The sequence below is a fragment of the Perognathus longimembris genome, chromosome 7 (genome assembly GCF_023159225.1).
Source record: "Perognathus longimembris pacificus isolate PPM17 chromosome 7, ASM2315922v1, whole genome shotgun sequence".
Classification (NCBI taxonomy): Eukaryota; Metazoa; Chordata; class Mammalia; order Rodentia; family Heteromyidae; genus Perognathus; species Perognathus longimembris.
Genome location: NC_063167.1, coordinates 76,429,671 through 76,455,690, shown reverse-complemented (window position 1 = coordinate 76,455,690; position 26,020 = coordinate 76,429,671). Strand labels below are relative to the sequence as shown.

Below are 26,020 nucleotides of genomic sequence, written 5' to 3'. Positions count from 1 at the left end.
AAATGGCCAAGACTCTGAGTTTCTTGGTCTGATGAAGTAGATGGCCTAATAGTCTGATGTCAAGGTGGTTCTGGCAGTGAGCAGCCACGGATTGACAGCTCTGTTCATATTTAGTTTACACGGGAGTGGGTACAGCTTATACTAACAATTGTGCAGAATGCGGCTTTTCAGGGAAAATTGTTGCTGACTTTGAAAAGTCTTCATGACAAGTTATCTATTTAGATGGTGAAATTTGGAACGCCAAGATAGAGTTTGGATAAGAGCTGGTTGAAAAAAAAAGACTTTTTCCAGTTTTGAGCAGAGGAGAAAATATACATATGCAAAAGAAAAATACCATTAAGACATAAGACATCCGTTAGGTTAATTTGAGAAATAATGTCATTGTTATTCAATATTATTACTATTCCTATCATTGCAGTACTGAGGATTGAACTTGAAGCGCCATGCTTGGTAAGTGCTCTATCACTGGAGCCACACACCCAGGCCTTTAGCTTTTTTCTTCTTCTTTTTTTTTTTTTTTTTTTTTGGCCAGTCCTGGGCCTTGGACTCAGGGCCTGAGCACTGTCCTTGACTTCTTTCCGCTCAAGGCTAGCACTCTGCCACTTGAGCCACAGTGCCGCTTCTGGCCGTTTTCTGTATATGTGGTGCTGGGGAATCGAACCTAGGGCCTCGTGTATCCGAGGCAGGCACTCTTGCCACTAGGCTATATCCCCAGCCCTTTTTTCTTCTTCTTGAGTCTGCTGTAGAGCTCTCTATGGAACGTTGAAGTTCAGCTGTTGCACGCTTTAGAATTTTTTGGTTACTTTAAAAGATTTCTCTTTGTTGAACTTCTAATTTCATTTATGTATTGTTGTTCTGGTTTCATTTAGTTGGCCATCTAAATGATATTTGTACTCACCAAACCTCTTTAAGATTGCGCTGAGTGTTTAGCATTTTATATAACCCATTTGTTTGTTTACTTAGGGGCATAGCTCAAGTGCTTGTGTAGTAAGCATGAGTCTGAGTTAAACCTCTGTACTATACTGACAAAAACCCAAACAAACAACAGCAAAAAAATCCTGATGATATTTACTTAGTTATTCAAGACAGGGGTCTTGAATGTAACAATACTATGCAGCAATTCTAAGAATGGCTTTGAATTCATGGCCTGTCTGCCTCAACCTTGTTAGTATTGGGATTACAGGTGTATAGTACCACATTCTGCCTGGCAGTTCTCACATCACCATTTCTTTTGTGTCAGTTACTGGAAGTTGGTTGATATGTTCTGTTGGTGGTGTCATGTTTGCCTGATGATTTATGATCCTTGTGGCCAGATTCTGGTGTCTATGAGTCTGAAAAGTAGGCCCTTGTGCCACTATTTGCAGGCTTGATTTTTGTCTTTATCAAAAAGCTCTTCACCAGTCTCTTCACCACTCAGTAAACCCAGATGTTGTGGGCACACAATCACATGGTCGTAGATGAGCCTCACATCTGGTCTTAGCAGTGCAGCCTGGACCTATATCTGTGGAAGCGAGTGTGTATTTTTTTTTTCTTTTTTGGTTGGTCATGGGGCTTGAACCTGGAGCTCTTCAGCTCAAGGTTAGCACTCTACCACTTGAGCCACAGCACCACTTCTGGTTTTCTGGTGGTTAATTGGAGATAAGAGTCTCCTTCTGCCTGGGCTGGCTTTGAACCACAATCCTCAGATCTCAGCCTCCTGAGTAGCTAGGATTATAGGTGTGAGCCACCAGCCCTCCAGCTTTGTCTATTTCTTAATTGGCTTTTCTGCTTTGTTCTTGCTGGTTTATAGATATTCTTTATATATTCTGCATATAAGTCCTCTTTTGGATGTAAGTTATTATAATTATATATTTCTCGCTAATTGGTTTGGATTTTTCATTAGTGGTATGTAGCACTCTACCACATATATAGAAAAAGCCAGAAGTGGCGCTGTGGCTCAAGTGGTAGAGTGCTAGCCTTGAGCAAAAAGAAGCCAGGGACTCAGCTGTACTCAGGCCCTGAGTTCAAGGCCCAGGACTGACAAAAAAAAAAAAAAGACAATTCGGACAGAAGTCGGGTGACCACATGGTGGGGATGCGTTTTGAATTCGAGTCCAATGATCACTTTGCCTACCCACGTGGTTTCTATGGCTTTCTAATAGGTCGTGATCCTCCCGTGGACTTGAATTTTCCACCCCGCACACCGGCAGCAGAGCGCTACCTCCTCCCCGGCCAGTGCTTTCCAGGCGCGCAGTCCCCGCGTAGCGGCGCCCCAGTCCCGCCGCAGCCCTTGGGGTTGGGGTGGGCAGGTGTCGGCCCTCAGCCGGGCGGCTCTGCGGGGAATGCAGTCACTGGGTGGGCCGGGCTCGGTGCGTGGGGGGGAGGCCCCAAAGCAGAGTCCCGTCGTCGGATCCAGCGGAGGGGGCCGGGCGGGGTCACGTCTGTAAACGTCGCGGGGGTTCGGCCGGGGCGCGCGAATCCGCTCGCCGGGGTGGAGCCGCCGGGCCGCGGATCTCCAACCAGCTGGGGGCCGGGCGCGCGCGGCCCGCCGGAGCCGCGCCTGCAGCCAGGGGCGGGGACCTGGCCGAGCCACGGCCGGGGCTGAGCAGAGGGAGCGGAGACCCAGACCGAGCCGGAGCCTGGACCGGGCGAGACCGAGCCGCCGCCGCCGCGAGTATCCCGGTCGCGCGCCCTGCGAACCATGAGCCGCTCCGGCGCCGGGAGCAGCCGCCGTGCGGACCGGGCGGCGCGGATCGCGGGGCGGCTGTGAGCCGGGACCCGGACCTGGACCTGGACCTGGACCGGGACCCAAGCGTGCGGGGAGGTGAGTCCGCGCCAGGAGCCGCTCCTCCGGGCCCTCGCCGCACCCGCCCCTGAGAACGGCCGCGAAGTTTGTCGGAGAAAGTTAGGCTCTGGGGACGTGGAGCCGCGCTGGCTGTCCCCGGTACGGTAGATTGGAGTGGGGCGGCCGAAGGGGGACCTGCGTGCGCCCCCCAGAACCCCGGAGACGCTGGGGGTAGGGGCGGCCGGCGTGGGGACCCGCGTGAGCCCTCAGGACCCCGGAGACGCTGGGGAGGGGGCGGCCGATGAGGGACCTGCGTGCGCCCTCCCGAACCCCGAACCCCGGAACCCGGAGATGCTGGGGATAGGGCGGCCGAGGGGGACCCGCGTGCGCCCTCCCGAACCCCAGACCTCGCAACCCCGGGATGGGGGGGGGGGCCGAGGTGGGGACCCGCCCGCACCCCCCTCCCTCCGAACCCTTGGAACGCCGGGCCTCTGGGTCGTGGCTCCGCCGGGAGGCGCCCAGCGCTCTGCGGCGAGCTTCTTCCCGGGCTGGGGCTCGTCGGACCCTCTTGCCCTCGGTCCCGTCCCGGTATCCCACGCCGGCCCGGGTTGGGGTCCCAGAGGCTGGGCTGGGAGCCGAGTGGGAAGTTTACAAAGCTGAACTCTGACCGCGCCTCCCCTCCGCCTTTGTGGGGAAGGAATGAATAGTTGGGGAGGGGAGAGGCCGGGAGGGAGCGGGTCGGAGGACACATTGGAAAGGGGTCCCACCCCTCCCGGGTTGGGGGGGGCGGTGCTGCTGCCACTTTAATACAGTTGCACGAAGTGTGGGTCCTCGGGGCAAGCGGCTCCGAAGCCGGGCGGGGGCGATCGCGGTGGCGATGGTTGGGGCTGACTTTGGTGTTTACCCGCCTGAAGCAAGGTGCAAAGGGGTTGGGCCCGTTTGCGAACCTGGTGTCTGATTTTTACTTTAAAGCCTTTATTTAGTCAGATGGAAAGCAGACCGTGCATTGAGAGATTCTTTAAAACCCCGACTCTTATCTCTCAAGGCCACACAGACCTCTCCACACGGATTACACTGATCGTGGGAAGGTCAGTTGGGAGTGGGTTATCACTCTGGAGACCCTGGGGGGAAGAGGACGCTCTCCACGCAGGGGATTTCTTTACGGGAGCAGGGTAGGGTGCAGAGGGGCTGCCCGGTTAGCCGTCAGTGCCCACCCATGGCAGATGGGGTTTGCCCGTGTGTCCCTGGGGGCAGCCTGAATGCAAGCCGCCAGTCGCACCAAACCGAAACTTTTTCCAAACTGCTGGTGAGACGCCTGACATTTCCAAGATGATCAACCCAAATCACAATCTCCTATTCACATAGGAGGGAAAAAACTTGGTCATCAATGCTAACTTTGTCCCGTAGAACCCTGTGTTGGGTTGCTTGCAGTACAACCCATGGAAGAATTATTCATACTTCAATCATTTGGCTAGACTTCATAAGTTTACTTCAAAAATAAAGAGATAGACTTAGTTCCTAAACCAAGAAAAACTTCATTGGCCGTGGATAAGCTCACTTTATTTGTGGAGCTGATCCATTTCATCTTCCTGTGTTACTCTGCAGAGAAGATGGAAGGGTACAGATGCAAACTGTTCATTTCTGTCATGGTCATACAAAGAGCAGCGGGGGAGGTGACTCTCCTGAATTTAGAGTGTCATAGAAAGTTTGGGGCCTCTGTCAGATAACCATCTATGAGTTTACCTTGGAAATATCCCATTTCAGAAAATAAGAGAAAAATCCAAATGCGTGAGCTGCTTCTCTCTGCCTCAACTTGCTTAATTGTTTTGATCTATCTTTGTAAGGCAAGTGTGTTGGGCGCTGTTCACTAACATTTCAAAGCGCAGCTGCTGACCAGATTTAGGGAGACTGTCTGCCCATTGGGGTCTGTCCAGCTCTTTCTTGTCCTTGACATTCACACCAACATCCTCCTTATAGCAAGAGTCTTTGACCTTTGTGTGTATTTGAAGATCTGGCCTTAGGCTTCATCAGCAGAGAGAAGTCAAGTCAGATGGGCAAAGTCTCCCTGTGTGTTCCTTTCAAATCCTGCACATAATTTTCCGTAGTATGTCCTATGTCCACAGCTGGGAACAAGTCTTGTTAGCTTGGTATGTGTCCACACTTCTCATCTTTCCCAGCTGCAGCTGACTTTGTGACCCCTCACTGAAGTGGGGCTACAGTGAGCAAACAAGGCAGACACGGCCCCCACCTTGCTCATGCCAGCTGTGCTGTTTGTTGACTGTTTCTGTGTGGCAGTGACTTTATATACATGATCCAATTTTCACAATAAAATTATAAAGTAAGTATTGTTACATACTTTACAGAAGAGAGAATCTGTCAGTCCAGTAACGTGTTCCAAACTAGTAGAGGAGTAGAGGATGAAGTGGTAAATAACTGGCAGCTGACTTTCCAAGGCTTAGGTTCTAAAATATACAGGGTTTTTGTTTTTTGGTTGTGGGGCTTGAACTTGGGGCCTGGGTACTGTCCCTGAGCTCTTTTACTCAAGGGTGGTGCTCTACCACTTTGAGCCACAGCTCCACTTCTAGTTTTCTAGTGGTTAATTGGAGATGAGTCTCACAAACTTTCCTGCTTGGGCTAGCTTTGAGCTCTGATCCTCAGATCTCAGCCTCCTGAGTAACTAGGATTATAGGTGTGAGCCACCAGTACCCAGCAAATACACAGTTTTGATGTTTAAAGAGCAACTAGTACATGAACAGTATATAATGGCTAAGGACATCATCAAAAGAAACATCTCCATAAGTGGAGCCGGAACATGGGAGCCGGAATCTAGAATCTCTACCCTGTAATGTTTTCAGATTATTCCTACCTCAGGACCTTTACATTTGCTAGAATGCAATCCTTCCTCTGACTGGATGGAACTCCCTTCGGATCTTTTCTTGACTTGTTTCTCCTGGTTTTTACAAGTCGCGTGTCATTGTTATCCCTTCCCAGATCACCCTAATCCCCCTTCACCCCCAGCCAGCATGTGCTGTCACTTCATCCTGCCCATTAGTCTTTAGAGCACTTACTGTTACTTGGCTTAGTTTCGAGTTTGTGTTGTTTGGACTCTCCCATCACAGTGTAGGCCGTAGGAGGGCAGAACCTTATCTAGCTCATAGCCTCAGCCCTGGTACACAGTAAACCCTCAGAAAAAATGTTTCAAGTGAATGAACATTGATTCTCCCCAAATGGAAAAATGGACCCACCATTTATGGCCATTTTTTGTTGTCAACTTCCTCCAGCGTTTTCATGAACCAGAGGACGAGAGGGACCGCTTCTGTCTTATTTGATGCTGTTCCCCACACCTAGCACAGGGCCAGCTACCTAGAGGTGGCTCCACAGCAGAGTGCTGAATGAATGCACACATGGTTGCTTCTATGATGGAAGGATCTATGCTCTCTTGTCATTTAGTTGTCTCTATTTAAGGAGATTCACTGATCCACTTTGGACAACACTATGGAGCTTTATCAAGACTGATGCCCACTGGAGCCCTGCAGCAGACATTCTGATTCTTGCTCTGGGTTGTGGTTTGGGTGTTGAGATTTGAAGATTCTTACATGTTTCCAGGTTGAGAACAGCCATCTTATGTTTTCAGAACTCATTTTCTGCTTTGGGCCTAATAGGCTTACAGCATCCATGGTAATGATAAGAGAAAAAGAGAGAGAGAGAGAATGCTATTTATGAATTTTATGTGATTACTGATAACATGAGATACTCTCAGATCTCTTATCACATTGCATAATAAAAAGCTCATGGATCTCCTCTGGTTTCAATTTCTCTTTTGGTTGATGACTTAAAAATGTATTTGCCTTTACTCCTACCCATCCGTACCAGTATCTAACCTCTTCTTGTCCCCCAGTACCTGTACCCAGCAGCCCCAGCAGTAAACGTGGTGTCTCCCTCCTTCTGCTGCCCCCCCCCCCCAGTATGGCTGGCATGATAACAGTATCCTCTTATGACTGTGGACCTCCTCCAAGGCAGAGGCCTCGAGCTGCCAGCATCTCTTCCCTTGGCCCTTCCTCTCCCTTCCCAGGGCACTGCCCTAGCTTAGCAGTCACTCCTTGATACCTGACTGTGATGCATGCATGTGGTTGCTTCTTGTTCTCCGGCAGTATAGAAATAAAACCAGGAACCATGAGCACAGTTATAGTAAGGTAGTAAAGATTTTATATAGCAAGGAGAAAATAGGGGCCACTCAGGAGAGTGAGCAGAGGGACCAGGAAACTGGTTAGTTGTCTGTGTTGAGGTCTCTGGGCTGTTGTTTCATATTACCCCTACCTGCCTCCCATCATTTTCTCCTCCCTTTAGACAGTTTGTCAGGTTGTGATTGGCTTGTCTAAAACAGGCAAGACCCTCCCCTGGGAGTAGCAGGAGGATGGTGGGCTGTCTGCCCCAAGACATTGCGACATTTCCCTTTTTCTCTTCCCTCCACGCATCTGCTTGCCTGCTCTCCCTGCTCCCCTTCCCTTTCTCTTCAGAATTCCCCGGTGCCAGCTTTATTCTGTCCCTCTCTTCCAGGACTTTATTAGCACTTATAGTCAAGCTCAAACACTTTGGCAGAACCTTCATGACATCATGATCTTCTACTTCACTCTAGGCTTTTTCAACTATACTTGGTGTGCAGTGTGCTTGTCGGTGGGGACATTTCCATTTCATGCCTCTGTGGCTATGGCATCTTCTTGGAAGGCTTTTCCCTGCAAACTTCAGCTTTTCAAAATGTTTGTCTCCAGTTGGGTGCCAGTGGCTGACAACTATAATCCTAGCAACTCAGGAGACTGAGATGTGATGGCCGCATTTCAAAACCAGCTGAATGGCTTTGAACAGTGATCCTCAGATCTCAGCCTCCTGAGTTGCTAGGACTACAGGCGTGAGCCACCTCACCCAACTCTTAGCCCCTTTATCTTCAATTAACAATCAAAAAAGACCTGAAGATGTGGCTTGAGTGATAGAGCACCAGCCCTGAGTGGGAAAAGATGAGGGAGAACAAGATACCCTGAGTTCAAGCCCAGTAATGGTGCACACACACCCTTTCTTTTTTCTTTATGGTTTCCCTTTCTGAGATCCTCTTGGAGTCCTTTTGTCAAAGTTAATGATAAGTGTTTTTTTTTTGTTGTTGTTTGTTTGTTTTTTCCCCACCAGGAAGGTTGCTGTTATTGACTTCCAGTCTTTGTCTCCTGTTAGAGTGTTAGAGTTCATAGCTAAGGGTCTGGATTTTGTTATCTTTGTTTCTTTCTAAGTTGTGTATGGAGCAGGCCCTTAATTGTTTGTAGAATTAAAGATAAGACAGGCTTATGTGACCAGAGAGTGAACTGTGGGCATTCGCTTGTGGCAGGACATTGGACAGCATTTTAGCACAGTCTTCAAGTCTAAATTGATCTTGGATGTACAGAGGAAATAGGTTACCAAAGACCCTGAGGCTAGGGTGGCTTTTGTTCTTCATATTCTCCAAAATAGAGTGTGAGGGGTTGAGCAGGGAGCTACTGGCATCCCCTGAGGCCCCAAGCCTCTCTATGAAGCTGAAAGGTGCTGACAGCTTAAATGGAGACACTTCACAGATGTGGTGGGTGTGTGTGTGCGCGCGCGCGTGCGCGTGCGCATGTGCACGCGCACACTGTAGATGGGGATCTTAGTTGGTTTGTGTCATTGGGGGTGGGGGTGGGGTCCAGGTGGAATGGAGCTGAGGAGTTTGGTTTATTTCTTTAATAACAATGATTACCATTGAGTGAGTGCTGACAGTGTGCCAGGTACTGGCCAGCACCAGGAGGGGCCTCCTCCAGACTTACAGCCCTATTGTTCAGCACCCCTGCCAGCCAGGCCTTCTGTGTGGTCACAGTTGGACATGAAACAGATATGTTTCAAAATGACCAGGCATGGAAAAGAATGGAGGACCAGGTCAGGATGAGATTCCCTGAGTAAGGGTCATTCTATCAAACGTCCCAGCACTTGTGAGCTCTCTGCTGCATGCACAAGTAGCAAATTAGATATGTCCTTTTGCACACAGTTTCTTCCTTGTGAACATTGTACTGCCTTTATCCCAGTACCGCTTCTGTTAGAGGTGGTCTTAAAGCCTCATCTCAAGTCTCCAGTTCCCTCCCTCCCTCCTTCCTTCCTTCCTTCCTTTATATCCCTCCCTTCCTCCCCTTCCCAGGCCTCCCCTCCCCTTCCCTTCTTACACTTGCCCTTCCTTTCCTATCTTGTGCTAATAATGGGGCTTGAACTCAGAGCCTGTGCCCTGTCCCTGAGCTTTTTCACTCAAGGCTGGTACTCTCTACTACTTGAGCTACACCTCCACCTCCAGCTTTTTTTGGTGGTTAATTGGTGATAAGAGTCTCATAGACTTCCCTGTCCAGGCTGGCTTTGAACTGAGATCCTCAGATCTCATCCTCCCATGCAGCTATGATTACAGGCATGAGCCACCAGCACCTGGCCTCCAGCTCCTTTCTTGGTGGTGTTATGAAGTGATATTTGCTCAGAGCGCTTCCCTGACCAATGCTGCAGAAGGCTGGTGAGAGCAATGGGAACTGAGGGTGTGAGGTAGGCCAGATCAAGAGCTCTTCTGAAGGTGGTACACCCGGGCTCAGCTGTCCCGCAGTGATACACTGACCACAATCTGATATCCTAGGTGGGCATGGGATGGCTTCCAGGTCTTATGTCTACAGAAGATTGTCCTTATTCTCCTGTTTCTTTTCCTCTATGTGTTGGTTTTGAAATAGCCTTGCATAAGTTGGTGTAGTTCAGAGCCAGAGTAGGTTTTGCAGGGGGCATTGATTTTGCTCCAGGAGACCTTTTCTATTAATCACACTGGTAGTGTCCGTTCCTCTTTTCCCAGCTACTTCAGCTCCATCCCCTTTGCTTTTCTGCCTCCTCTTCCTTTTTTCTTCTTCCCTGATGGTACAGCAGCCATGAGCATTGATTGCTTAACCTTGCTGGTGGCAGGCAGATTCCTGACCCCTCTGGGGCCACTGGACACTAGACAAGGGGTCAGCACCCCAGTGGCTTTCTTCTGCAGCTGAGCTCACTGATATTGGAAGAATAGCTCACCTCTGACTCCTGACCCTGGCCTGTCTTCGTTCATTAGTGTACATTGATTTACACATAAGTACCAGGTCTTTGCCAGGAAAGCTCTGTTCCATCACTCTGAGTATTCTGACTGGCACTGGAGACGTTAGAGCAGCTGAAGAATTCCAGCCATCTCCTCCCGTTCTTGTCCTTTGCAAAGTGGTGGAGATATGTGCACTAATTATATAACCATTCATAACATTTTGGGGGATGCTAATTACTGAAACAGTGAATTATTTCCTTCCTAATTTTTTTGTTAGTCATGATTTATTTATCTATTTATTTAGTGCCAGTCCTAGGGTCTGAACTCAGGGCCTGGGTGCTGCCCCTTAACCTCTTCCCTCACAGCTAGTGCTCTGCTACTTGAGCCAAAGCTCCACTTTTGGCTTTTTGCTGGTTAACTGGAGATAAGAGACTCATGGGCTTTCCTGCCTGGGCTGGTTTTCATCCAGGATCCTTAGATCTCAGCCTCCTGAGTAGCTAGGATTACAGGTGTGAACTATCCACGCCTGGCTTAGTTGTGCTTTTCTGTCCATGGACTGGCTTGTATGCCTTCCCATAACTCCAAGATGTGTTTGTTGCTCTTCCAATTTCACTGTCAACCTGGGTGAATTTCTCTGCAGAATCCTGAAAGCAGGAGAAGAGTAAACTTCTTAGATTCGGCTGGTGATACCATGAACACTTAGTGACAATTTTCTTTTGTTATGTGGCTTATTTCCTCTTGCAAGGAGGAAGTTTGTTCTTCCCGGAGTATCTTAGCTTTGTCTTTCGTTCTTTTCTTCCTTTCTTAGAATTGAGAATCATGGCTGCGGGAAAATTTGCAAGCCTTCCCCGAAACATGCCAGTGAATCACCAGTTCCCCCTGGCATCCTCCATGGACCTTCTGAGCAGCAAGGCCCCTCCTGCTGAGCGTCGTGCCGATGCCTATCAAGACGTGTCTCTACATGGCACGCTTCCACGGAAGAAGAAGGGCCCACCTCCCATCAGTTCCTGTGATAACGCCAGCCACATGGGTACCCTGCCCCACACCAAGTCCCCACGCCAGAGCTCGCCTCTCACCCAGGATGTCATCCCGGAAAACCCACTCCATGCCTGGAAAGGCGAGACCTTCACCTTCAGGTAACTTCTGTCCTTCCACGAGTACAGTTGATGTGTCTTGAAAAAGAGGTTTAGGTAGGACAAGGTCAGATATGTACAAAGTCAAGCACATAGTTTTTAGGCTCACAGAGCCCCTATCTTGAGCAGTTATCAAATGCGTGGACGGTACTGTTTTGTCTGTATTTCCTACTTTCCCTCCTGTGGTATTGTTTTGAAGTAAATCACATTTATAGAAGAACTTGTTTTCTGTGTAAATGTTTTGGTTCGTGCTTTCCAAAGCTAAGGATTCTTTTTAAAAACTACATAGAAGTCTGGCACTGGTAGCTCAAGCTTTAATCTTAGTTATTCAGGAAGCTGAAGTCTGAGAATTGTGATTCAAAGCCAACCTGGGCAGATTAATCCATAATACTTTTATCTCTGATTAGCCAGCAAAAAAGCTGGAAGTGTGCTGGGAATGTGGCTTAGTGGTAGAATGCTTGCTTAATATGCATGAAGCCCTGGGTTCGATTCCTCAGTACCACATACACAGAAAAGACAGGAAGTGGTGCTGTGGGTTAAGTGGTAGAGTGCTAGCCCTGAGAACAGAGAGGCTCAGGGACAAAGCCCAGGCCCTGAATTCAAGCCCCAGACCTGGCAAAAAAGAAAAGAAAACCCTGCTGAAAGTGAAGGCATGGCTTAAATGGCAGGGTACCAGCCATGTACCCTGAAATTCAAGCCCCAGTACTAGCAAATAAAACAAAACATAAAATAACTATATAGAACTACAACATGAAAAAAGTCTTCCTTTTATTATTATTGTTGATATTAAATAGTTTTACAAAGAGATTATAATTCCATAAGTCAAGTTATGAGTATAATGCTTCTTAATCAATAGCTAATATTTGAGAATATTTTGAAATCTAACTTCTATATTATAAAGTGTCTTATAATGAAACACTAAAAAGAAATTATGTGATGAGATTCTTGAACTGCATTTATTTAATTCTATAGAAGTATCAGAACCCATATCTTATATATTTAGTTGTCCACATGCTGAAATAAAACTTGTGTGGATGCATCATTAGGTCAGCTACATTATAACACAGGAGAGGAATTGATGGCTGCCTGTAGACCTGGTATCAGGAAATAATCCTTGCAGTTGTAGATGCTGCTTCTCTGGGTTTGTAATGGGCCAGGCTGTGTTTGGTTTCTGCTTGTTAGAGCTAGTTTAGGAACTGCACACCTTTTCCGGTTGGAGAAGTTTAGCAACCAGTGATATTACTAGGTAAAAATGTCCAGCCTGGTAGCAAAGGAAGCTACTTTGATCATAGCTCACTTTTTGGCTGAATATCTAGCTATTGATCATCTATGTTAATTACAGCACATTGGTGTGTGTGTGTGTGTGTGTGTGTGTGTGTGTGTGTGTGTGCCTGTCCTGTGCTTTTTTTCTTTTGTTTTGTTGGTAGTGGTATAGTTGTGTTAGGCCTTAGGCCAAGATTTATGTAGAGGTATCTACTTCTCCTGGCTTTTTTTTTTTTTTTTTTTTTTTTTTTTTTGCCAGTCTTGAACTCTGAGCCTGGGTACTGCCCCTGAGCTTTTTTTGCTCAAAACTAGCATGCTTTACCACTTGAGCCACAGCTCTACTTCTTTTTTCAAGTTAATTGGAGATAAGAGTCATATAGAAGCCAGGCACCTATGCCTCATGCCTGTAATCCTAGCTACACAGGAGGCTGAGATCTGAGGACTGTGGTTCAAAGCCAGCCCGGGCAGGAAAGTATGTGAGACTCTCACCTCCAATTAACCCCAAAAAACTGGAAGTGGCTCTGTGGTTCAAACTGGTAGAACACTAGCCTTTAGCTGACAAGCTCAGGGACAGTGCCCAAGCCCAGAGTGCAAACCCCATGACCAAAAAAAAAAAGTGTTGCATAGATTTTCTTACCTGGGCTGTCTTTGAACCATAATCCTCAGATCTCAGCCTCTTGCATAGCTAGGATTACAGGCATGAGCCACTGGTGCCTGGCTAGTACATTGATTTTTATAGGCCCTAGGATTTCACAAGGTGGTAAATATCAGTCTCTCTAAGTATTTAAAGACTGGTTGGAAACTGAAGGTATTCTAATAGCTAAATTATTGCAGTAATCTACCTTTTCTCTTTTATAGGATAGCAAAAATGTGTGAACTGAGTACAATGTCTTCCCAGAGCTTATGTTCCAGTGACAGATCTTGATAACAAATACAAGTAAATAAATAAGACAATGATAGATTACAGTAAATGCTATAGAAGAAAGAGATTGGCATGCTGGAGGTTTATTAGACATAGGACTGTTTGTTTGTGTTTGATTAAGTGGACAGGTAGGTCTGTGAGGAGATCTAGTTTGAGAGTAAGACTTACATAATAAAAGAGGATACCCATGATCCTTGTAGGCTGTTTCAAGGCCTAGGAAAATGGAGTACAAAGAACTGGAGATGGGGTCAAGTTCAGTGTTTTGAAATCCCAAAATAAAGCTGGTAGGGCCTGTGGCTGAGTACATAGCAGGAGAAAAGTACAGATGTGAGTAGAAGGCTAGGCAGATAAGAGTTTGGAATTCATCCTAGTTTCACAATTGTGGTAGTGTAAGAAGAAAGGAAGTCCAATGCTTAGGTAGTCTGTCAATAGTGTTAGAGAACTCGGAGATAATTCGACCACCAGAACAGTTCTCCTGTGAGGTGTCCTGGGAGTTGGAAGGCTCTGGACCTGCTCTGAAAAAAACACATGGGTGACTTCCTAGCTCAGAACTAGCAGGAAGCATGCCAATGGCTTAGGCAAAAATGAGGTGCCCACTTGTGCACAGTTTTGTGAATATGGCATCACTGGTAATTAATGGGCAAAGATGCAGAAGATGAGCAGCAGAGACAACTTTGGCCTGCCAAAATGCACATCCAGCCAAGATGGAGTCAGAACTCACGGCTGACCTACTGTAGATCTGGCTTTCGTTGTTCTATCAACTTGAACTCTTCATTGAGCTAGGTATCTGCCACGTACCAGACACAGACAGTTCTCAGTGCATGCCTTGAAGCTTGGAGGCTCTGCCTGGCCCCATGCCAGCTCTCACAAGGAGAAAATTGGCCAGAAGGAGGAGGCTGCTGAGGAGTTGGGAATAGAGTCACCCTCTCTTCTTGAGGAAATTCTTCATAAACACCCAAGGTCCAGCTACCAGCCTGCCATAAGTTCAGAGCTTTTTGATTTGAAAACGAACCTGGGCAGAGGTCAGATCTCTGTAGAATATCTTATCAGAGGGTGGACACAAGATCTGAGTTTGAAGTCCAGGCTTCAGAAGACTTAACAAGCACTGCTAGTTTTAGATTTGTTTACTAGTCAGAGCTAGGTTAGCTCAAATTCCCATATTTTCCCCCCAGAACTTAAAATACCTCATGGTTTAAAATGTGTATGGGAAATAACAAATACTTTTCCCTCAAATATTTGCTGAGTGAGAAGATCAAATGTTGTGTGTCAAAAGTTCAGAAATGTGACCTGTTTGTATTATTATTATTGCCAGTCCTGGGGTTTGAACTCAGGGCCTGGGCACCACTTCCGGCTTTTTTTTTTTCTGTTTATGTGGTATGAGGAATCAAACCCAGGGCTTTATGCATTCTAGGCAAGCACTGTACCACTAAGCCACATTCCAAGCCTCTTCGTTTTTTGTTGTTGTTGTTTTTTTTTATTAACGTAACTGTTTCCCCAGCATGTTTCTAAAGTTTTCCTAATGCCAGCAACCAGCCAGGTGCAGCAGCTCCTAGCTGCAAGCATAGCTACTAAAAAGGTAGAGATCAGGAGGACTGTGGTTCAAGGCCAGCCTAGACAAAAAAAAAAACAAACCCAACTTTCCTAATTCAATAAAACATGGTAGTGCATGCCTCATCCCAGCTTCATAGGAAACATAAATGGAACGATTGCAGGTTAGGTAATCCTTAACAGAAAAATAAAGTAAAAATGGCTAGAGGTGTGGCTCAAGTGGTAGAGCAAGTATGATGCCCTGAATTCAAACCCTATACTGTGGGTGGGGGGAATGTCTTGATTTGTAAGGACTTCAAAGTACCTTATATTCTCTTCTCTTTAAAAAATATTCCTGGGGCTGGGAATGTGGCTTAGTGGTAAAGTGCTTGTCTAGCATAATCAGAAAAAGCCAGAAGTGGCACTGTGACTCTGGTGTTAGAGCTCTAGCCTTGAGTAAAAGAAGCCCAGGGACAGTGCCTAGGCCCTGAGTTCAAGCCCCATGACTGGCAAAAAAAAAAAAAAGTATACATATTCCTAATAGGCTAATAGGATTAAGAGCTACTTCAATTCTTTTGGAATAAAAGAAGCTTTAACATATTAAAAAGCTAGAGACAGGGGCTGGGGATATGGCCTAGTGGCAAGAGTGCCTGCCTCATATACATGAGGCCCTGGGTTCGATTCCCCAGCACCACATATACAAAAAATGGCCAGAAGTGGCGCTGTGGCTCAAGTGGCAGAGTGCTAGCCTTGAGCAAAAAGAAGCCAGGGACAGTGCTCAGGCCCTGAGTCCAAGAACCAGGACTGCCCCCCCCGCAAAAAAAAAAGCTAGAGACAAAAAGCTTGAATGAGAACCCAAAACTCTAGAGACAGAGAGAAATAGCATTGGAAGCTGATTCGCCTCTTAACAGCTTGAAGCTGGGGACCCACCAACCAACTCCCACTCCAGTGCATGTCACTTTTTTTCACAGAGAATTCAGGGGCTAATTCCAGTTCTCAGTGACTTGCCGGATATGAAGTCTGAAACCTCCATCAACTCACTTTCCTGTATACCCTGCCTGCATTCAGAGGGGTCCATCCAGACAAGGGCCTCCTCGTCCTGTGAATCTCCCCTGAGCCTCAATCTCCCATTCTCAGATTTTAGTTACCTGCCATCAGCTGCTCCCTGAAAATATTAAATGGAAAAAATCCAGAAGTAAATAACCCATGCATTTTAAACTGTGCACCATTATGAGTTAGCATGAAGAAATCGTGCTCCATTCTGCTCTGTCCCACTTGGAATCTCCCCTTTGTCTGCCAAGGTTGGCTGTGAACCACAGCCCTCCAGGTCTTAGCCTCCTGCAGCTAGGCTTACAGGTGTGAGCCACCAGCACCTGGCTTTGCAAAGTGAAAAAGTAAAAGCTTTTAACTCAATAAGAAAAACAAAACTGTATGCCAATGTTGTTAAGATCTAGAATGTATTATTATACTTGTTCTATTTTTTACTATTAGTTGTAAAACTTAGTATCTTACTAATTTGTTTTTAGAGGTGTTTTGTTGTTGTTGTTTTGTTTTTTGTTGTTTTTTTTTTGCCAGTCCTGGGCCTTGAACTGAGGGCCTGAGCACTGTCCCTGGCTTCTTTTTGCTCAAGGCTAGCACTCGGCCGCTTGAGCCACAGCGCCACTTCTGGCCATTTTCTATATATGTGGTGCTGGGGAATCGAACCTAGGACTTCATGTATATGAGGCAAATACTCTTGCCACTAGGCCATACTCCCAGCCCTTATCTTACTAATTTGTAAGTTCAATTTATTGTAGACATGTATAGGTAGTGTAAGTATAATAGTATTTATAGGGTTCAGGCATCCTCTGTGAAATAAGGGGAGGGGGACTACTGCACTCTATTTTCCAAACGAATATATTTAGCTTATTAAGCATTAAAAAGTCACCTTTATTATGACTGAACATGAAGTGAATATCTTATTGTGTGGGTGTTCCCAGACAAAGCAGAGGAGGTTCCTCCTTTGACTTACAGATTCACATTCTTAAGTTGCATAAAACTTCTCCTCCTGACTTAAAAGTCTTAGGTTTTATAGTTAAATATATATTTCATAAAACTGGGATTAAACCCAGGGCCTTGCACATACATGCTAGGCAAGTGCTTTACCACTGAGCTACATCCCCAACCCAGTTTGTGTTAGGTTTTTAAAGTAGGTAGCCGGTAAAGGAGAACGCCACATGGTATTCAGGCAGGAGAGAAAGTTTATTACCGAACTGCTGGCCTGTGGCCAAGATGATCCATGGCGGGAGAGAAGGGAGAGAGAGAGCGACCCCCACCCAGCCCTGCCTTATATCTAGGGCAGGGGCAAGGAGTGTGGCCAGGTGGATTAGGATGTGACCTCAGGGAAAGGGGAGGTAACTGCCTCCAGGTCTGCAGGTTACCCAGGTAACTGAGTGGAGACTTAATGAGGTGGGGGCATCTACATGGAGCCCTCAGGGAGAGGACCTAACAGTTTGAATATAACTTAAAAAGAGCCAGGTGCCAGTGACTCACACCTGTAATTCCAAGGAGGCTGAGATCTGAGGATAGCCTTACCAATCCAGCCCAGGCAGCCAAACCCAATAGACTCTTAAAAAGCCAGAATGGAGGTATGGCTCAAGTGGTAGAGTGCCAGTCTTGAGCAAAAGAGCCACTGGAGAGCTTAAGGCTCTTGAGTTTAAGTCCTGATACCAACTCTCTCTCTCTCTCTCTCTCTCTCTCTCTCTCTCTCTCTCTCTCTCTCTCTCTCTGTGTGTGTGTGTGTGTCTCTCTCAAAAGGATACATCATTTATTTTATTTGCACACTATAGCTCTGTAAAAGAGACATGGCAGATTGTATCATCACCATCACATACAGTTAGGAAAACAGGTTCAGGATGTTTAGAGACCTAATTGCATACTCCAGTGGGTGATGAGCTTTAATTAGATCCGGGTAAGTGCTGTAAAGGCTTCCTGACACATTGTGTTCCAGTGCCCCAAGGACATTGGTGCCAGCTGTGGGCATCCTTTGAGCTGTCTTCTTGTAGGCTTGGGTATGTCTGTTGTGTGACCTCAGAACCTTGGACACCTGCTTGGCAGGTGGGCAGGTGGGGGCCGGAAGTGGCAAGTAATAGGGCACTGATTGCCAAGAGCCAGGCAGAAGGCAAACCTAAAAGAGAGAGCTGGTCTTCTCTTTCTGAGACTGTATCTCTTCACTTTCTTGTCTTGGCTGCCCTTGGAGGTACTTGTGGTTTTGAAAGATGGCCAAGGCTAGAAGCCAGGGAGTTCTTAAACCTGCTGCTTGGTGTCACAGAAGGAGCCTTTGTTCCGAAAGCAGAACCAGCCTTTTCCGGTGAAGCTTACAGACAGGATTTCCTTTTGACATGAGCATTGTTTGGCTGCGCTCTCTTTGATTCATTCATCTTCAAGGATACATTTGTATTTGAATCTGGGACCTTCCTTGGGCTGAGAGGGGACCTGACCTGTTAGGACATGTATGTTGCCAGGAGAGCTGAGAGATCCACACTTGGAGACGGATCCAGGTCCTTTCCTGGTGGGGCAGGTGGAGGCTCCAGGCCTGGGAACAGCTGTGCCAGCCTAATTCTTTATTCCCTGGGAGCAAGTGGTTGGACAAAGTGGTATTTTATTGGTTTGCACGAGGGACGCTGACTCACAAGTGTTGTAACTGACAGTGGCCATGAAGTCTGCAGAATTATCCCAAGTGACAATCCTGTGTCCTTTGCCAGGCGCTCGAGTAACCGGTACAGCATCAGATCCTCAATGTCTGCAGCCATGGTGTAAAGTTCAAATCTATGCACTTTTCTCTAAAACACTGTCTCAAAAGACCCAACTATGGGCTATGCAAGTGGCATCATCTGAAAAGTTATTTAGAACCATCAAGTTCTGTAATGACTGTTCTCTCCTTGACAAAGCAAGAGGTGACCTGGATATACAAATTAGGCATCATTTGCAATCCAATCAGGATCCCCACAAAGTGAAATTTACATACAAGCATCCTTGGTTTATTTCTACATAGGTGTTTTCTGCTGTCTGCAAGTTGGAAGCTTTTCATGCAGAGGAGAAGTCATATCTAGAGTTAAATTAATTCTATGTATTTGGGCCAGAATGCAGACTTGAACTCAGGTCCTGGGCACTGTCCCTTAGCTTTTTTACTCAAGGCTGATGCTCTTCCACTTGAGCCACAGCTCAACTAGTTAAAGATAAGATTGCTCAGACTTTCCTGCCTCAGCTGGTTTGAACTTCGATCATCATAGCTCAGCCTCCTGAATAGCTAGGATTACAAAACAAGTGTGAGCCACTATTAGCACCCAGTGGATTTAGTTTTAAGTAAATATAATAGATTAATAAATTATATATAATAAAAGGTCTATTTATTGAGCTACCAGGATGACAATGGCTTTTTAATAACTTAGAGTTAAAAAAATGTCTCTAGAAAGTTAGAGCTCCTGGGTTGAATTTTTTTTTTTAATTTTTAAATGAAAGTTGCTATTTACTATTGTTTTGAAATGCCTACTAATGTTTGAATGCAGCTGTCACGGATGGATGGGGGCATTCCCAGCGTGGTGGCCCCTGGTGTGCTGAGGCCAGGGCAGCTGGGTCAGAGGTGGTCTTAGCCTCTGTGTTGGCTGCTCTTGGCTTGGGGGAGCCCAGAGAATGGGAAAGGCCTACAGGTCTGCCAGCTGTCTGATGGGAGCCCTTAATCCTCTACTGACAAGGGTGATTTGAACCCACAGGTTGGGAGCTGCACATTCTCAGCTGTTCTGAGGGAAAAACGAAAGCATTGGTTTTCTCTTTGTCTTTCTTTCTCTGCCTCTCCTCTGTCTCTCTGTGTCTGTCTCAGTCTCTGTGTCTCTGTCTCTCTTCTGTGTCTTTCTCTGTATCTCTTTCTCCTGTTACTATCTTTGTCTGTCTGGCTATCTGTCTTTGATTACAAGTCACAACTAAGAAATATCAGAGACTTAGCCAGTGCATCCTTATGGAGTAGCCGGCACCCAGGACAGACTTGTTTACCTCCTGTTTAGTTCCCTTCCTTGATTATATCCCACCATGTGTGTGAAGCTTTGGGAAGCAGGAGGTGTGCTACAGCTGTCGATCAGTACTCATGCTCCTGTAACATGGGCTCAGGAGTCATCCCAGCCTGACCACAATGTGCTCTTGTCCAGAGACCTGGATGCATCGCTGAACACCTTCAGGTCACATCCACTCAGTCTGTCCTCAGAAGATTGCTTGTAGGGCTGGGGGCACACTATAAAGCTTTCTCAGGGACCCCAAAGATGAGCATATATGTTCTTTTATGTGCCAGTACTAGGGCTTAAACTCCGGGCCTGGGCACTTTCGCTTTAGCTTTTTCACTCAAGGCTGGAGCTGTACCACTTGAGTCACAGCTCTCATTCTGGCTTTGGTTTTGGTAGTTAATTGGAGATCAGAGTCTCATGAACTTTCTGACCCATGTAGGGATTGAACCATGATCCTCAAACCTCAGCCTCCTGAATAATTTGGACTACAAGCATGAGCCGCCAGCATCTGGCTTGCATATGTGGTCTTGTTGGAAGGATTATGCTATTATTTACAAGTTATGTAAACTTTCCATAATTGTTCAAGCCCTTAGGCCACCTGGACTGCCTGTAGTTCCAGATTTACCTGCAAACATAGCACCAAAAGTAGAGGATTCCTGTAGAGGAAAAAACCCACAAGCCAGGTAATTCAGAAGTCTCAGTTCAGATGGCTGCTTTTGCTGCTTTTTAGGTGTGTGACTAGGACATACTCTTAATTGTAAAATGAAGGTGAACATAGCCCCCCGCCCCACGGGTGCTGTGAAGGTTAACGGTCCCCCAAATATGCAGACTCTGTTGGCTGTAGTGTTCTTTCACTGTTGTTTTTGTACCAGGGCTGGGGCTTGACCTTAGGTCCTTGAGCTCTTGCTTGGCTTTTTGGTCAAAGTTGGGTGCACTACCACTTGAGCCACAGCTCCACTTGATAGTTAATTGAGTCAGCTCTATTTGTCCGCACTGGCTTTGAACCTGGACACTGACATCCCAGCCTCCTGAGTAGCTAGGATTACAGGAGTAAGCCACCAGCACCTGAATTGGTGCTCTGACTTTCACACTGGAGCCTAGTCTACCTGCTGAGAATCTGCATTGAGCAGGTCACATGACTGCTCCCAGTCACAAGCTGTTTATCTCTCTATTCCTCCATTCTGCTGGGATCCTTGAGCCTGGAGGTTCCAGAGGCCTTTGCTGGGATGTTAATCTAGTCATGGCTTTCAAAGGAAGCTCCTGGGGAATCTTCACACAGAGCCCAGCAGCCAGACCTGGGAGCTTTGTGACTGCGGGTAAATTATTTTACCTTTCTGAATCTCCGCATCTTTAAAGGTGGCTCAAAGGTTCAAATTATATATAGTCACATGTGAAGGTGCCTGCCACAGGGCCTGGCTGGAGGAGGGGCTCAAATTGGTTGGTTGGTTGGTTTGCTTCCTTCTTCCCTTCCTCCCTCTTTCCTTCCTTTTTTCCTCTCTGTCTCTCTTCCTCCCTCCTTTTCTTCCTCCCTCCAGGAAGGCAGAAGTTGGGAGGCTCCTAATTCTTCCTTGTAGCTGAGATCATGTTTGGTGCCAGCAACCTCCTAGGAGAAAGTTTCCCACATGTTGACAGCATCTGGCTGGGATCCCTTTCTCTGGATCTGCCCTACAGCAATGAGTCTTAGCCAACACTCACACTTCACTGGCATAGCAAAGGCACTGGGCAGTGTGTGTGGGTACACAGAAGAGCCCTCGGTCCCCAGGCACTGGGCTCTCCTGCTGGTTGTCTTATTCTTTTTTTTTTTTTTTTTTTTTTTTTTTTTTTTTTTTTGGCCAGTCCTGGGCCTTGGACTCAGGGCCTGAGCACTGTCCCTGGCTTCTTCCCGCTCAAGGCTAGCACTCTGCCACTTGAGCCACAGCGCCGCTTCTGGCCGTTTTCTGTATATGTGGTGCTGGGGAATCGAACCTAGGGCCTCGTGTATCCGAGGCAGGCACTCTTGCCACTAGGCTATATCCCCAGCCCCTGTCTTATTCTTAATTGATGTCAGTGTCAGTGCTGTTTCCTTCTTGATGCATATTTCTTACACTTTATTTGTGCCGTGCCTGGGGCTGGGTACCATGTTCACAGTAGAGAATGAGGTAGATGTGGCTGACCCTCAGGGGCTCCCAGTTCAGTGGGCCCTGGGACAAATGCATTGAGAACTACTGAAGTACGAAATGAGATAGGAAGAGACTGTCCAGGACCAAACTAAGGAGAAAAGCCTGGAAGGAACATCTGAGGCTATAAAAAGCTTATCAAGCTGAGTGCTAGTGATTGTAATCGTAGCTACTCAGGTGGCTGAGGTCTGAGAATCACAGTTCAAAGCCAGTCCAGGCAAGGAAGTCTTTTAAACTCCATTTAACCACAGAAAAAAGCCAGAAGGAGAGCCGTGGCTCAAGTGGTAGAGCACTGGTCTTGGGAGAAAAGGGAGGACACCTGGGCCCTGAGTTCAAGCCCCAGTATTGGTGCATACACGCACATGTGCATGTACACACACACACACACACACACACACACACACACACCAAGAGCTCATTAATACTTTGTGTTACTATGTGGTAAAATGGTAATATTTTTGAAATCCTATGTTAAGTAACACATTACTAAAATGAACTTCACCTGATTTTCTTTTGAAATTGGCTAGTAGGAAAAAATGTAAATTGCTGGTATGGCCCAACTTGCTTTTCTACTGGACAGTGCTGGTCTCATGGAGCTTGGTGTGGAGTCTAGATTTTGTCTGTAGGGCCAAGGGAAAGCTTTGAAGGGTTTTAAGCAAAGGAGTGGCATGGTCAGATTGAGGTGTTAGGTTTCTTTGTCTCTCTGTGGAAGACTGGCTAGTAGGGAAGAGGGTTGGGATGGGAGCAGGAGACTGTACTCGAAGCAGAGGTAGCAGTGAGGGTTTGCTATTGGTGACAACCAAGCAAACATCGTGAGTGGACTTAAGAGCTAGGGATGTTGGAGGAGTGAGAGTGGCAGCCGGCTGAGTGTGTGGGGTGGGGTTGCTGATAGAGATCATTGGGATAGGCACAAGGGTTAGGGTTCATTAGGCTGGTTCGGTGCTTTCCCTTGGCAGAGAGAGTGATGGTAGATCTCTGGTAGTGAAGACTTCGTCTTGGGGTGTGCAGGTTTGGGATGTACTGGGGACCCTGGAAGTCCTAACCAGACTCTGTGTCATGAGCCTGGAGCTCTGGAGAGAGGTCTGCTGTGAAAGGTAGATGTGACATTAAAGTGATGAAGAGTCCTGTGAAGATCAGGGAAGGCCCACTAACACCCAGCCCTGATGCCTCCGCCACTGTACCCTTCCTGCCACCAGCACGGGAAGCTGAGAATATAGAAGCAAGAGAAATAAGCTGCATCTAATGACAGTTGGTATTCAAAGGATTTTTGTTGTTTTCTTTAAGATACTAGAATCCAGTAAGAGAAAAACATCCAATCTTTTAAGCTTGTAATAAGTCAAAGTACATTTTTCCTTTTTATTTTTATTTAGTTTTGGTTCTAGTCCTTGGGCTTGAACTCAAGGCCTACGGCTGCTCCTGACCTTTTGTCTGTTCTACCACTTGAGCCACAGCTCTGCTTCTGGCTTTTTTGGGTGGTTAATTGTTGATAAGCGTCTCACAGACTTTCCTTCCTAAGCTGGCTTCAAACTGTGATCCTCAGATCTCATCCTCTTAAGGAGCTAGGATTACAGGTGTGAGCCTTGGCTTTCATTACATTTTATTTGGTTTAAGCAGGCACATCCCTAGGGCTGCTAAGGCTGGAGACAGGAGGTACGAGCTCTCATTCGGGTTTCTGCTGTGGGGCTACTGAGGGCTGCACTCCCACCTTGAGGACCCGCCCGCCCTGGACGGTACAGGGAGAGCCAGGTCTGGTTGTGAAGCTCTTCCTCCCAAAGGCCTTCAGGGCACTGTCTCAAGATTTAGTATGTCAACTGCCTTGGAATGCACCTCAAGAACCCTTAACCCAGTCTTCTGAAAGGGCGTGGCTAGGCAATGAGGAAGGCCAGATAGACACCAGGCAGGCAAAGCATCTGCTTTGATAAAAAGTGCTGTGTGTGTTGGGCTTAGCAGCCTGCAGCCTGATGATTCCTTCATGCCAGACCCTTGGTGCCTGCCAAGAGACACACTGGCCTTGATATAGTGGCTCTTGTTCTTCCTCTATTCAGTCTGATGGCTGCCAAGTTAAGATTTCAACAGTGGCCTTTAGCTTAATGCCAGCACCAGAATTCTGCTCAACACAGATTAACCCATTCCTGCTTGTTTTATTTTATTTTATTTTTAATCAACCCAGGACCATTTTGTGTCAATGTTTGGATTCCACTGTCACTTATTTTGGTGTGGGCACGCAGGATATTTAAATGGCGGTGTTGTAACATGACTGCTGCTTGGAAAGGCAGTGTAATTACTTTTCATGAACACATGGTCAGGAGTTTCTGCGCTTTCTGATGAGTTAGAAACTGACTCATTTTACAGGAATTGGCTCACAGAGAGAAATAAGCAGGAGTTTGAGAAGCACTCAGGCCTTAGAATCAAATGTAATTTCATCTGTAACCTATTGTAGTTGTAAGAAGGAAAGTTCTGAAGGTTGAGAGGCAGTTCTTCACTTCCATCCAGAAGCCAGGGGTTTGTGGACTCCTCCTGTTGAAAAGAGAGCCAAGGCTGCTTATCATATTCATTCATTCATTCATTCATTCATGAATAAAATCAAGTATCTCTTGCATGCCAGGCCTTGTGCCTGGTGCCAGAGTTTCAGACAGAGAAGCCAGTCTTTGTCATGGAAGGAGTCTGTAGCCCTAAGAGAAAGAAACGGCCATTTCGAGCCATCTTCGAAGCACCTGTAATTATCACCTACTCTGTTAGTGACCTGACTTCTTTATATTAACCCTACAGTTGGATGAGTTTTCTCTTCTTGACCTCTGACCAGAGCCACTTACCATGTTTCTCCCTGGTTTGATGATGGCAAAGTCATATGTTGTAGACTGTCTTTCCCTCAGGTCCAACCTCCCTTGCGCTACCTGCCGTAACCTTGGACTCAGGACAGGGACAATGTTGGGTCAGGTGACTGAGGACCACATTAGAGGATAGCTCTTGGCTATAACAGAAAACAGTGAACAGAGGATTGTGAAAAAATGCTTTCAGAAGTCAAGCTGGAAAGAGGAAGACCCCAAAGAGGATGTGAGAAAGCATCCCCCTCTCCATGGGTGTCTGTTTGCCGTGTGCCTTTTCTGTCCAGGAAATGACTTATGTGGTTGGGAAGCGAGGGACACATGTCAAGGAAGAATTGCTGTAGATGAAGAATTGAATAGATGAAGCCATGACAAGAGGCCCTAATATGCTGGGCTCCGGTGGCTCATGCCTGTAATCCTAGCTACTCAGAAGGCTGAGATTTGAGGATTGTGGTTCAAAGCCAAACTGAGTAGGAAAGTACATGAGACTCTTTTTGTTGGTGGTGGTCATGGAGCTTGAACTCTGGGCCTTGGCGCTGTCCCTGAGCTCTTCAGCTCAAGGCTAGTGTTCTACCACTTGAGCCACAGCGCCACTTTCAGTTTTCTGGTGGTTAATTACAGTAAGAGTCTCACAGACTTTCCTGCCAGGGCTGGCTTTGAACCATGATCCTCAGATCTCAGCTTCCTGAGTAGCAAGGATTATAGATGTGAACCATCAGCACCCGGCCCACAAGACTCTTATCTACAATTAACCATCAGAAAACTGAAAATGGGCCTGTGACTCAGAGTGGTAGAGCACTAGCTTTGAGCAAAAAAACGCAGGGACAGTGCCCAGGCCCTGTTCAAGCCCTATGACCAACAAAAAGAAAATGGTAAAGGTTTTTTGTTTTTGTTTTTTTAAAAAAAGTCCTAATGTCATCAAATAAGTGAAGCCTCAGTCAGAGAAAGCCAAGGAAACACCAGGGTGAGGATTGTAAGCCAGCCCTGCCATTTTGTCAATGATTACTGGATATTGGCTACTGGAAAGGTACAGGTGAATAAATATTTTAGGCTATCCTCAGCCTCATTCTAAGATATTTTAGATCATGTGGCTGGGTGACATGAATCTTGTCAGAATGACAAGACATGGCACACAAGAGAAAGACCTTGGAGACAAAGACTAGTGATTCATGCCTGTAATCCTATCTACTCAGGAGTCTGGGACCTGGAGGAGCACAGTTCACACCTAGCCTGGATAGGAATGTGAGTGAGACTTCAATTCTAACCACCAAAAAGCCAGACTGGAAGCATGGTTCAAATAGTATGATTACAACTATG

General features: G+C 46.7%; 1 protein-coding gene across 1 annotated transcript in view; it reads left to right on the top strand.

Annotated features, from left to right (window-relative positions):
- The first annotated feature begins 2,498 nt into the window (after nt 1–2,498).
- Bcar3 (BCAR3 adaptor protein, NSP family member) overlaps nt 2,499–26,020 on the top strand; it is a 114,028-nt gene continuing 90,506 nt past the window's right edge. The window contains exons 1-2 of the mRNA XM_048351991.1: nt 2,499–2,802; nt 10,653–10,980. Coding sequence (XP_048207948.1) covers nt 10,664–10,980 — 317 coding nt within the window. The 5' untranslated portion in view covers nt 2,499–2,802; nt 10,653–10,663. The remainder of the gene's footprint in view (nt 2,803–10,652; nt 10,981–26,020) is intronic.